The sequence below is a fragment of the Heterodontus francisci genome, chromosome 1 (assembly GCF_036365525.1).
Source record: "Heterodontus francisci isolate sHetFra1 chromosome 1, sHetFra1.hap1, whole genome shotgun sequence".
In the NCBI taxonomy this organism is placed as follows: Eukaryota; Metazoa; Chordata; class Chondrichthyes; order Heterodontiformes; family Heterodontidae; genus Heterodontus; species Heterodontus francisci.
Genome location: NC_090371.1, coordinates 49,265,970 through 49,279,333, shown reverse-complemented (window position 1 = coordinate 49,279,333; position 13,364 = coordinate 49,265,970). Strand labels below are relative to the sequence as shown.

Genomic DNA, 13,364 nt, shown 5'->3' with positions numbered 1-13,364 from the left:
GAAAAACTTTTCCTCATCTCTCCTTTAATCTTCCTACCAATCACTTTAAATCTATGCCCCCCTAGTCACTGACCTCTCTGCTCAGGTAAATAGGCCCTTCACATCCACTTGATCCAGGCTCCTCACAATTTTGTACATTTCAATCAAATCTCCTCTCAGCCTTCTCTGTTCCAAGGAGAACAACCCCAGGCTATCCAATCTTTCCTCATAGCTGCATTTTTGCAATATCCTCATAAATCTCCTCTGGACCCTGTCGAGTGCAATTACATCCTTTCTGTGATGAGGTGACCAGAACTGAACACAGTACTTAAGTTGTCGCCTAACCAATGATTTATGCAATTCCAGCATAACCGACCTCCCTGCTCTTATATTCTATACCTTGGCTAATAAAGGAAGGAATTCCATGTGCCTTCTTAACCATCTTATTGACCTGTCCTCCTTCCTTCAGGGATCTGTGGACATTCAGTTCAAGGTCCCTCACTTCCTCTACACCTCTCAGTATTTTCCCATTAATCGTGTATTCCTTTGCCTTGCTTGTCCTCCCCAAATGCATCACCTCATACTTCTCCAAGTTGAATTCCATCTGCCACTTTTCTGTCCACCTGACCAGTCCATCGATATCTTACTGCAGCCTACAGCTTTCCTTCTCACTATCAACAACATGGCCAATTTTTTAGTCGTTTGCAAACTTCTTGATCATGCCCCCAACATTTACGTCCAAATCATTAATATATACCACAAAAAGCAGAGTACCTAGTACTGAGCCTTACAGAACCCACTGGAAACAGCCCTCCAGTCGCAAAAACACCCGTTAACAATTACTCTTTGTTTCCTGCTACTGAGCCAATTTTGTATCCACTTTTCTACATTTCCCCCGATCCCATGGGCGCTTGTTTTTTTTTTAACCAATCTGCCATGTGGGACCCTATAAAGCCTTGCTGAAATCCATGTAGACCACATCAACGACACTCCCCTCCCCTCATCAATCTTCCTTGTTACTTCAAAAAATTCAATCAAGTTGGTCAGACAAATTCTTCCATGCTGACTACCCTTGATTAATCTGCACCCTTCTAAGTGACAGTTTATCCTGTCTCAGAATAGATTCCAATAATTTGCCTGCGACTGATGTTAAACTGACTGGCCTGTAATTATTCTGTCTATCCTTCGCTCCCTTTTTAAATAAAAGCCCAAAGTTAGCTGTTCTCCAATCCTCCGCCACCACACCTGTATCCAATGAGGACTGGAAAATGATAGTCAGACTTTCCACTATTTCCTCTCTCGCTTCTTTGAACAGCCAGGGTACCTTTCATCTGGCCCTGGTGATTTATCAACTTTCAAGGATGCAAATCCCACAAATACTTCCTCTCTCCCTATGTTTATCACATCCAATACTTCACATCCCTCTGCCTTAACTACAGTATCTGCATCGTCCCCCTCTTTCATGAAGACAGACACAAAGTATTCATTAAGAACAATTCCAACATCTTCCGCCCCTACACATAGGTTACCTTTTTGGTCTTTTATGAGCCCTACTCTTTCCGTAGTTATCGTCTTATTCCTAATGTATTGATAAAACATCTTTGGGTTCACCTTGATTTTGCTTGCCAATATTCTTTCATGCCCTCTCTTAGCTTTCCTAATTTCCTTTTTGATTTCACCCCTCCACTTTCTATACTCCTCTTGGCTTTCTGTAGTATTGAGTTCTCTGTGTCGGTCATCAGCTTTCCTTTTCTGCCTTATCCTGTAAGCTCGTTGACATCCATGGAGCTCTAGATTTGGCCGTCCCACCCTTTTTCTTTGTGGTAACGTGTACTTAACCCGTTGACTCTCTCCTTTGAATGCCTCCCACTGCTCTGACACTGATTTACCTTCAAGTAGCTGTTTCCAGTCCACTTTCATTAAATTACTCCTCAGCTTAGTAAAATTGGCCTTGCCCTAATTGAGAACTCTAACTCCTGTTCTATCCTTGTCCTTTTCCATAATTATGTTAAATCTGACTGAATTATGAGCAATACAACCAAAATGCTCTCCCACTGCACTCCTTCCTCCTACCCATCTTCATTTCCTAAAACTAGGTCTAAAACTGCGCCCTCTTTTGTTGGACTTGCTACATACTGGCCAAAAAGGTTCTCCTGAATGCACCTCAAGAATTCTGCTCCCTCAATTCCTTTGACACTTAGAAACATAGAAAATAGGAGCAGGAGTAGGCCCTTCGAACCTGCACCGCCATTCAATATGATCATGGCTGATCGTCCAAACTCAGTAGTCTGTTCCCGCTTTCTCCCCGTATCCCTTGATTCCTTTAGCCCTTAAACTATCCCAGATAATATTGGGGTAGTTAAAATCCCTTATGATTACTTCTCAGAGATTTGCCTACGTATCTGCTCCTCTATCTCCCTCTGACTGTTTGGGGGCTATAGTACACTTCCAGCAGTGTGATTGCCCCTTTTTCGTTACTTGGTTCAATCCATATGGCCTCATTTGATCAACCTTCCAACGTATCATACCTCCTCACAGCTGTAATTGTTTCTTTGACCAAAATTGCCCCTCCCCCTCTTTTCTTATCCCCCTCCCCCTCTTTTCTTATCCCCCTCCCTATCGTGGTTGAAAACCTTGTAACCAGGAATGTTGAGCTGCCATTCCTGTCTCTTTCCCCCCCCCCCCCCCCCCCCACCAAGCCATGTTTCAGTAATAGCTATGATACCATACTGCCATGTGGCTATCTGTACCCTAAGCTCATGTGCTGCTTTATTTTCTATACTCCTTGCATTGAAATAGATACCCTTGAGCACTGCCAAACTCTCTCTTTATTTTCTAACCTTTGTTTCCTCTGCCTTCCAGATTCATCCATTAATTTTCTCCCTTCCATTATCATTTTTTCCCAACTGAGTCTACCACAAGCCTCCATCCCCCTGTCAAAGTAGTTTGAGCCCTCCCCAACAGCACTAGCAAAACATCCCGCATTGAACTCAGTCTCAACTCTGTTCAGGTGCAACCCATCTGGCCTGTACAGGTCCCATCTCCCCCACAGCCAGTCCCAATAGCCCAAGAATCTAAAGCCCTCCCTCCTGCACCATCTTTCCAGCCATGCTTTCATCTGTCTTATCCTTCTATTTCTGTACTCACTTGCGCGTGGCACTGGGAGTAATCCGGAGATGACTACTTTTGACGTCCTGCTTGCTAATTTCTTACCTAACTCCCTAAATTCTGACTGCGGGATTACATCCCTCTTTCTGCCTATGTCATTAGTGCCAATGTGTACCACGACTATTGGCTGTTCACCCTCCCCACTCAGGATGTTCTGCAGCCACTCAGTGACATCCTTATGAGGGATCCAGTTAAGACTGTGAAGATACCGTCAGATTGTGAATAGGCTAATATGTCCAAATTCAAAAAAGGTGACAGAGCAAGCATATTCTTATTTCCTTTCAGTACCATAATGGAATTGATTTTCAGGTTTTGAGGATTATCTGTACAATATTAACCTAGCAAACAGCAGTTAACATGGTTTCAGAAAAGGAAGCTCCTGCTTGGCCACCTCCGTTGAAGTGCCAACTCAAATGATGGTGGAAAATGTATGACACAGAATGCATTGACTTCCAAAAGACTTTCAATAAAGTTCCATAAAAAAGGTTATTTGTTAATCTCAAACCTGTGGTGATTCATGATGAACCTTGGCTGAAGGATAGAAAATGGGTACTTGTTAGAAGATTAATGGACTGGGGTGAGTACTGAGTGAGGTGCCTGGAATTTGGTGTTGGACCGCTTTCATTTTCTGACTTACATAAACAATCTGGAGTCAGAAACTCAAGGCAAAGTGGTCACATTTTCAAATGAAAACCTGTGAGAGGCAGTGGAATCGGAGGCTGATTAGCAACTACTGAATGAATTGCATAGAATATGTAATTGGATAGAGAAATATCAAAATTTAATGTAGGGAAGTGTATAGTACTCAACATAGAAAGGAAACATGAAACATAATTCCAAGAATGATGCCAAAATAGTTACGACTGAAACAAGAGAGACATATGAGTCTTGGTAGGTTTGACACTCAACTGTTGGAGCACAGGAATTGACAAACCCAACAGAATGGTGAACTATATCCTTTGTACTGTTTTCCATGCCTTGATGTTTTCAGCAAACTTGGCAAGCCTTCATTAGGTTTCTTACAACTGAGGCAGGAGGAATGCACTGTTTGTCCTAGTTCCACTTCTCCACAGGTCGCAACATGTATTTAAATGTTTACCCAGTTACCAATACGGTCAATCATAGACTCTACTCTTTATCCCAGAATAAAATACACTAACCAGGTTTTATTAATAAACAACAGAGTTATCCATTTATTTTAAAACAAGACTTATCCAGTAACGAAGCAAAGCATTAACACACACATTGAAATATGAAAGTTCCCTTTTTACCTTAGCACCTCACCCACCCACACACCAGTTAACCGAAAAAGAGAGATTTTCTTTTTGGAGCTCTGTTACAAAAAAAAGAATACTTTGGCCAAATACTTGCAAATTCTTGAAGATGAAAGAGAAGATAGGGAAAGATGTCAGTTGTTCCTTTTGTGGTTTGGCGTCCCAAATACATGTAGACGACTGTCGCTGGAATCCTTTACTGGAGCATTTCTTTCAGGCGGTGTCGAGGATTTATCCAGCAGGTTTTTCCAGAGTCTCAGGAGAAATGCAGCAACCCGGGTTTCAGGCAGGCCTTTCAGGAAGAATGTAAAATACATTTCTCTAGTTCTTGCACTTGTTTCTAAGAGCTTCTCAAAGAGATGGAAAAACTGGCAGGCTTTTCAAAGAGATGGAACAGTGTGTTGGGGTTTTGTCCTTCAGTTTGATTTTCAAAACTCCAACAGACTATCCAAAGCGAAACCAAAACAGTATTTCAAGAGTCAAGCCTCCTGACTCCTATAAATCTTGACCTATCATTTCTCTGTAAACATCTCCCCAAGTCAAAAAGCTCCTGCTGGGTAATTATTGAAGACCGGTGACTTTCAGTAAGGGCTGTTTACAAACCATGTCCAAAAGACCTTTTTAAAAAAAAAACCCACAAAGTCCAGCATCTATGAAATCCTTTTTCCAGTTTTAAAACACAAGTCCTCAAAATTTAACAAAAAATGGAAGAACTTTAGTAACTTTCAATATCCAGGTTAATAATGTAGGTTAGAAACAGGACCAAGCATCTACTCTTGTGGGTTTCCACTCAACAGCCCTTCTCATTCCAACTGCAGCATTGCATCTCACATATTTATTTGAACTAGGAATTTATTGATGTGTGCCAGAATAACAAATTGCAGGCTGCAGTTTTTTTTTGATTCATTGTGTTCAGTGCTGGCATACCTGAGATGCCTCTGGGGGTTATACATTGATTTTAAAAAAATTAATGTAGAGAGGACCTTGTGGCCTTGATACTGTAGATAATGTTGAAAGATTGCATGCTGTGATTAACGTACCGGTGTTTTTTTTTATAATTGTACTTTTGTTTTCTTTTCAAATGGTTATTTAGGCTGGCTAACTGGCTTTGACAAACTTTGCCTTTGTGCTACAATTGTTTTTAAATGATTTTGTTTCCCACCCTTTACCCCGACAGATACTAAAGAATATTACTTGGTACGCTGAGCGTGTTCTGACAGAAATCTCATTGGGAAGTCTTCTCGTTCTTGTGGTGATACGAACTGTGCAGTACAACATGACCAGAACCAGGGTGAGTACTTTTACCCTGTACTTTTAATTTGTGCTTTAAATCTCTGATCTCACTCTTTTCCTCCCCGTCGTATCTATAGTGTAAAGAATGGGAACATTAAAGTCCTGTTGAGCCAGTTATAATGGGGATTTGATTTAACAAATAATGCAATAATTAAAACAAAATACAAAAATATAATCCCAGTGATTAATATAAGTATTGTACCAATGAGTATCAGTACAATAAATGTGGCATTAATGTGTTTAAAACACATAGTTAAAATCCGTTTCATGTTCTCACTCCAGTTTTCTCTCCTCCACCCTCCTCTGATTAAGTCAATGACTTGTGTTTAGGTATGATTCCACAGACAAAGATGGTCTTTTGGTTCCTCACCCAAGTGCTAATTAATTGAATACAAACAATGTTAATAGATATTCATTCACATGGGACATCACAGTCAAGCCCAGTCCTATCATCTGATCTACATACTCTCTGATAGGAGTGACTGGATGGCAATCAGAAATTTCTTTGATTGTTTGCCAGATGCTGGACGCACACCCATGTAACGAAACAGAAACAAAGTCTGTGCCTGCACTTGAGTAGCAGAGCAAAGGTGAGTTCATGTCTGGAAGAAATAGCAGATCTGTATCTTGGTAGCACAAAGGAAGCTTTAGACTGGTGATTGAAGCCAGTCAGGCTGTAGCACAGGAGTGTCTTTCTTTAAGTTACCCATTGTGATGGTGGAAATGCTATGGAGAGTAATGTGGTTGTTTCGTAAATGCAGGACTAGAGCACTTAATTGGAGGAGGACCAATTTCAGTGGGGCAAGAACGGATCTGTCCCAGGAAAATAGGAATCAAAGATTAGAAGGCAAAAATGTAACAAAATAAAGAGAAGCTAATTCAGTCATGGTACATTATCAAGATGGGGAAAGATAGGGCAACCAAAGTCAGAGCTCCCTGGATGACAAAAGAGATAGGGAGTAAGATGAAGCAGAAAAAGGGGGAGTATGACAGATGTCAGGTTAGTAATACAAGGGTGAACCAGACTAAATATAGAAAGGTCGAAGGGGTGGGGGAAGTTAAAAAGGAAATAAGAGGCAAAGATCGTGTATGAGAAGATACTAGCAGCTATCCTAAAAGGGAAACCAAAAGTCTTCTACAGGTGTATAAATAGTAAAAAGGTAGTAAGAGGAGGCATGGGGCCTGTTGCGTGTCCGTTGAATCGCTGAGTTACTAGAGACTGTACACAAAGACTGACCACTCCAGATGGGATCAGGAACACAATATTGTGGGTCTTTTATTGAGTAATGATCGAGCAGCTATTACATTGAGATGTTCACTATATAGGTGTTTCTTCAAGACTGCTAAACACTCAGAATCATGGTGTGTTACATCATAGCTCTTGCATGATTAACATGATCTTGTAGCCACACCTCTTAAAGGTGTACATACATAGGATCCACCTTTTCCCAAAAGGAAAAGAAGAGGAACATATTTACAAATTTAAACATCTCCTTTAGGCAAGTAGAAGTTAACTATATACATGTACCGAAAAGTATTATGAGATAATGCAAAAAAAAGAGTATGCAAGACATCAATCATGAAAACATAATGGTGATTTGATAACTGCCTGATTTCAAAACAAAGTTGCAGTTCTCAGATACTGGAACAGATGTTTCTGAATTGGATTTCATGGAAGAAGCATGTATAGTCTCTGTCTAAGATATAGTCTCCGATTTTGTATGACTTGCATTGAAGTCTTCCATGGACTTGGAATTATGAACAGCTCTGGTTTGACCTTGGTTACGACGCAATGTAATACCAGTAGGTGTAGTAACTTTATAAGAACCGTGGTTCTGGATGAACTTTGGATACTGTTGCAGAATTCCAAGTACCACTGGTAGGGTTTTTGTCATGCAGACCCCCACCTGCCAAGAATGAGGCATATTAATTTTGCCATATGATCATTGATTTTAAACTGTTGCTGAAGTGACAAAATGACTTGTTTCAAGATCACCAGACAATGGGCTGGAAGGACATTTGCATTCTAAGTGACGCTGCTTGTGGAGACAAAGGACTATTCCCTGCTCCAATTAACCCAAATGGATTTTGATCACCAGATATTGAAGGTGGAAGGAAGCACATTCTAGGGCCTACTAAGATGATACAATCCACAAAGCCAGGACTGGTTAAACCAGCTGGTCACATGACTAACTGGCTGGTCCAGGTTTTTTGAACTAGTCACAGGACAGTTTAAATTCAGAAGGCAGTTGCAACTGAAGCTGGAACAAGGAAGCCGCTCTCTCGCTTTTTCCCAAGCCACCGGACCCACGGAAGACATATAAACCTCGAGAGAAAAGACTCCTACATCGGAAGAAATTGAAGTGTGAACTGGGCCCCAACGAATAGCAGGACTTACCGGCAACCAAAGAACTTGAACTGCACAATGAACTTGAAGGACTGTAATTGTCAGATATTGCCTCAAACTTTGCCCCTTTTATTCCTTGTACTTTTTCTGTCTCTATCTGCGAGTGTGTTTATCGCGGACGCGTGCTAGCATGGTCATGTCGCATATTTGTAGTCGTTAACTGGATTAGAGTTTAAGATTAATAAACTTCTATCTTTCTTGTTTAAATCTAAGGAAACCTGTCTGATTTTATTGCCTTACAGTTGGAGCATGAACAAGGATTCACTGAGGGGAAGCTAAAAACATGATGTTTTAAAAATACACCCTGTTAAGGTTAAAGCAGGCAAAGACTGAGAGGGAAACCCTAGACCCCTTCTCACCTTGTCGTAACTGAAATTTGGGGGCTAGCGTCCTGGAGTTGACCCACAGACAAAGGAGAAATTGGAAGTGGGAAGCCAAATTGATCCCAAACAAAAGAGAAAAGATTCCAATACAGGTTTTCTTGTGGTTGGGTGTGCCAGAATATTAACATGTCTGCGACTGAAGCTAGTTGCTCCCCAAGCCAGGATGAAGTAACTTGGGATAACTGTCATAAAAGCAAAATACTGCAGATGCTGGAAATCTGAAATAAAAACAAATGCTGGAAATACTCAGTAGGTCTGGCAGCATCTGTGGAGAGAGAAGCAGAGTTAACGTTTCAGGTGAGTGACCCTTCTTCAGAACTGGGATAACTGTCTATGGAGGAGGTGAGGAAAATGGCTGAGCAGTGTGGGATCACTGTATGTGGCAAGGCTAGGAACTCTGAACTCCTAAGCCTAGTGGCCAACCATTTTTCCCTTGAATCTGAAGAAGCGGAAGCAGGGTTAGATGTAGACCCCGACAGGGTATTGCTTGCAAAGCTACAATTGGAACAGAGGAAACTTGAAAAAGGGAGGGATGGGAGAAAGGAAGGGAGAGACGGGAAAAAGGAAGGGAGAGAGCCTTCCAGAAAGAATGTGAAGAAAGAGAGCTGAGATGACTTGAGTTAACTAGGGGGCGACAGAGTAAGCAAGCATGGCCAATATGGAGGAGCATAATTCAGGGCTGGGTACAGAATTGTTAAAACTTTCTCAACTGATCCCAAAATTCAATGAGGGAGACGTGGAAGCATTTTTTGTTTCTTTTGAAAAACTGGCAAGGCAGTTAAAGTGGGCAGCTGAGGCTTAGGCTCTGCTGTTAGAGTAAATTAATAGGAAAAGCCAGTGAGGTTTATTCCATGTTGCCAGATGAGAGTTTGTCAAATTATGAACTGACAAAAAATGCTAACAGGGCATATGAGTTAGTACCGGAAGCCTGCAAGAAATTTAGAAGCAGGCTGATCAAACTTAGCTGGAGTTTGAGAGCAATAAGCAGCTGGCTTTTGACCAGTGGCTGAGGGCTCTTAAAGTACAGCTCAGCTATGGAAAACCTCAGAGAAGTAATTTTGCTAGAGGAATTTAAAATCTCATCACTCTCTCCATAAAGACATATATAGAGGAACAAAATGCTCACAGAGCCCTGCAGGCCGCAGTTCTGGCTGATGGGTTTGCTCTCATTTATAAGTCGGTTTCCCGGGGGAAAACCTTTCCTAATCACCCCTACAAATCCGAAAAGGACAAAGGGTGGGAAGGTAATATCAGCCCAAGCAGTTCTGGGAGGGAAAGAAAAGCAGGAGACGCAGAGTCCTCCTCCACCCAAAAAGGAAGGTGCTATAAGTAGGAGTGAGACCCGGAGGCCTGTGTGCTTCCATTGTAATAAAGCAGGGCATTTAAGAGCTGACTGCTGCAAACTAAAGGGAAAACCAGTAGGGTTAATTGGAGCACACCTGCTCAGTGACGGAGAGGGGACCCTGATGGAAAGCATAGCAGAACAAGCTGTAGCTTGGCTGCAAGTGCAGGAAAATTTAGTAGGATTCCTGAGGGTTATCAGGGTTTTGTGTCTGAAGGAAGAGTAACCCCATACCCCTCAAGTGGGGCAAGCAAGCCCATAGTAATCCTCAGGGACATGGGCCACTAGATCCCTTTTACTGGGAAAAGGCCTGACCTTTTCCCCCAGAGATTGCAGTAAACTCCAGAATGGTGGTGAATGGTATTGGAGGGCAGTGTATACCTGTACCTTTACACCAGGTGCACTTGGAGTGCGACCTAGTTTCAGGACCGGTGACTGTAGGGATTGCCCCTAGTTTGCCTGTGGATGAGGTTGACCTGCTCCTTTGTAATGATCTGGTGGTGTTGAAGGTGGTAGCTTCACCAGTAGTGAAAGAAAGACTGCAGAAGGTCAGAGAAAGAGGGCGATGGCAGGAGACGGTCCCTTGTAGTTTCCCTGAAAGTGTAATGAATGATCAAACCAGCTCCCCCAGAGGAGACTGAATTGGCACTGCAGGCAGATGACCATGAGTTCTTTCTGTCCAAGACTTTCTTGGGAAGGTTAGAAGACCCAGGGAATGAGTTAAATGGACCTTCCCTACCTGAGGCTCAGCGAGCTGACCCAGTATTGAGAGAGTTAACAAAGACTGCCCAGTCTGAAATTGAAGCAGAGGGAGTCCCTGATTGCTGCTATTTAAAGAATGAGATACTGATGAGGAAATGGAGTTTTCCTCACAGACCTGAGAGCAAGAAGTGGACAATGGTTCACCAGTTAGTGATGCCGCAGAGGTACCGGCGAGAAGTATTAAGAACGGCCCATGAGATTACAAAATCATGAGAGGTATAGACAGGGTGGATAGCAAGAAGCTTTTTCCCAGAGTGGGGGATTCAGTTACTAGGGGTCACGAGTTCAAAGTGCAAGGGGAAAAGTTTAGGGGGGATATGCGTGGAAAGTTCTTTATGCAGAGGATGGTGGGTGCCTGGAACGCGTTGCCAGCGGAGGTGGTAGACACGGGCACGATAGCGTCTTTTAAGATGTATCTGGACAGATACATGAATGGGCAGGAAGCAAAGAGATACAGACCCTAAGAAAATAGGCGACATGCTTAGATAGAGGATCTGGATCGGTGCAGGCTTGGAGGGCCGAAGGGCCTGTTCCTGTGCTGTAATTTTCTTTGTTCTTTCTTTGCTCTATTACAGTGGCTGTACATGTCGGTATACGAAAAACTAAAGCCCGCGTAAGACAGCAGTTTGACTGTTCAAAACTCCACAAAGATGTGGTGAAGTACTGTAGGAGTTGCTGCATGTGCCAGGTTGAGGGGAACCCCAACCTGCAGTGAAATCTGCACCCCTAAGTCCTGTATCGGTATTTGGAGGACCCTCCAGCAGAGGGCTGGTGAACTATCCTAATCCCATTTTCCAGCACTTCATAGCTGAAATGCTCCAGCCCAGTCAACATCCTGGTGAATCTCGTCTGCACCTTCTCCAGTGCAATCACATCCTTCCTGTAGTATGGTGACCAGAACTGGATACCGTACTCCAGCTGTGGCCTAACTAGCGTTTTATACAGCTCCATCATAATCTCCCTGCTCTTATATTCTATGCCTCGGCTAATAGAGGCAAGTATCCCATATTCCCTCCTAACCACCTCCCTACCTGTACTGCTGCTTTCAGTGATCTATGGACAAGTACACCAAGGTCCCTCTAACCCTCTGTACTTCCTATGGTCCCACCATCCATTGTATATTCCCTTGGCTTGTTAGTCCTCCCAAAATGCATCACCTCACACTTCTCAGGATTAAATTCCATTTGCCACTGCTCTGTCCATCTTACCAGCCCAACTGTATCGTCCTGTAATCTAAGGCTTTCCGCCTCCTGCGGTACACCACTGGTCACAGGCTTCCACTCGTAAAAACAAACCTCGACCATCGCCACTAAGCCAATTTTGGATCCAATTTGTCAAATTGCCCTGGATCCCATGGGCTCTTACCTTCTCAACCAGTCTCCCATGCGGGACCTTATCAAAAACCTGACTGAAGTCCATGTAGACCACATCAGTTGCCTTACCCTCAATTACACATCTAGTGACCTCCTCGAAAAATTCAATCAAATTTGTTAGAAAGGAAAAGGGACCAAAAGGGCAGGTTAACGAAGTCCGGGAAGAATCCCGGATGAAAACCCCTACTGTCCAGTCAGCCAACCCCAAAATGTTTGAAAAATTAGACCCCACATCCTCCTATGTAAATACAGACACTAGAAGCACCCCACCCAAGTTGCGAACAGCCTTTACAGGCACCTGCAGAGACAAAAAAGTCCTCACGAGGGCAGAGAGACCGTGAGAGTGTTGCCTCACCTAGTCGAAGTGTCGCAGGGGTGTGCAGTAGAATCTGGACAAATACCTGCAAGCAGGAATGTCCCAGAGGACAAAGAGAAGATTGGCAAAGAATTCTGCCCAGCAGACAGGAAAAAAGGGAACCAGCCATCCCCTGAGGTGAAAAGCCCTTGCATGACTCATCAAAGCACTGAAAAAAAGAGTCCAGAGTGGAACCGCCCGCTGACCCTGAACAGAACTCCCACCTAAGGCTAATTAAACCTAACCCTGCCCCTGCAGACCTCAACAAGAGCAAAGACCCCTTAAGCAGTCATGAAAATGTGCAAACTCAAAAATCGCATGTTTATTGGGATGCCAAAAAGGGCCGTATAAAGCAGCACTGCTACCAAGAAAAGACAGGCTGTAACAATTGTTAGTGTTCTGAATGAATGAGAGAGATGCATGTGTGTGTTCCTGTCCTTATCTTCTTTCTAGTCCCTTTTAATGAAATGCCCTTTTTTTAAAAATAGCATTTCATTTCATTGGGTGTGGAGGTGTCATGCAGACCCCCACCTGCCAAAAATGAGGCATATTAATTTTGCCATATGATCATTGATTTTAAACTGTTGCTGAAGTGAAGAAATTACTTGTTTGAAGATCACCAGACGATGGGCTGGAAGGACATTTACATACTAAGACAAGATTCTTGTGGAGACAAAGGACTATTCCCTGCTCCAATTAACCCAAATGGATTTTGATCACCAGACATTGAAGGTGGAAGGAAGCACATTCCAGGGCCTACTAAGATGATACAATCCGCTAAACCAGCTGGTCACATGACCAACTGGCTGGTGCAGGTTTTTTGAACTAGCCACAGAACAGTTTGAATTCAGAAGGTAGTTCGCAACTGAAGGAACAAGGAAGCCGTTCTCTCTCTCGCTTTCTCCTAAGCCACTGGACCCACGCAAGACACACCAACCTCAAGAGAGAAAAGACTGCTACGTCGGAACAAGTTGAAGCATGAACTGGGCCCCAACAAATAGCAGGGCTTACTGGCAACCAAAGACTGC

General features: G+C 43.0%; 1 protein-coding gene across 3 annotated transcripts in view; it reads left to right on the top strand.

Annotated features, from left to right (window-relative positions):
- dym (dymeclin) overlaps positions 1–13,364 on the top strand; it is a 712,143-nt gene that overhangs the window by 310,483 nt on the left and 388,296 nt on the right. For all 3 annotated transcript variants that reach the window (XM_068030338.1, XM_068030330.1, XM_068030348.1), the window contains one exon: positions 5,599–5,712. In XM_068030338.1, coding sequence (XP_067886439.1) covers positions 5,599–5,712 — 114 coding nt within the window. The remainder of the gene's footprint in view (positions 1–5,598; positions 5,713–13,364) is intronic.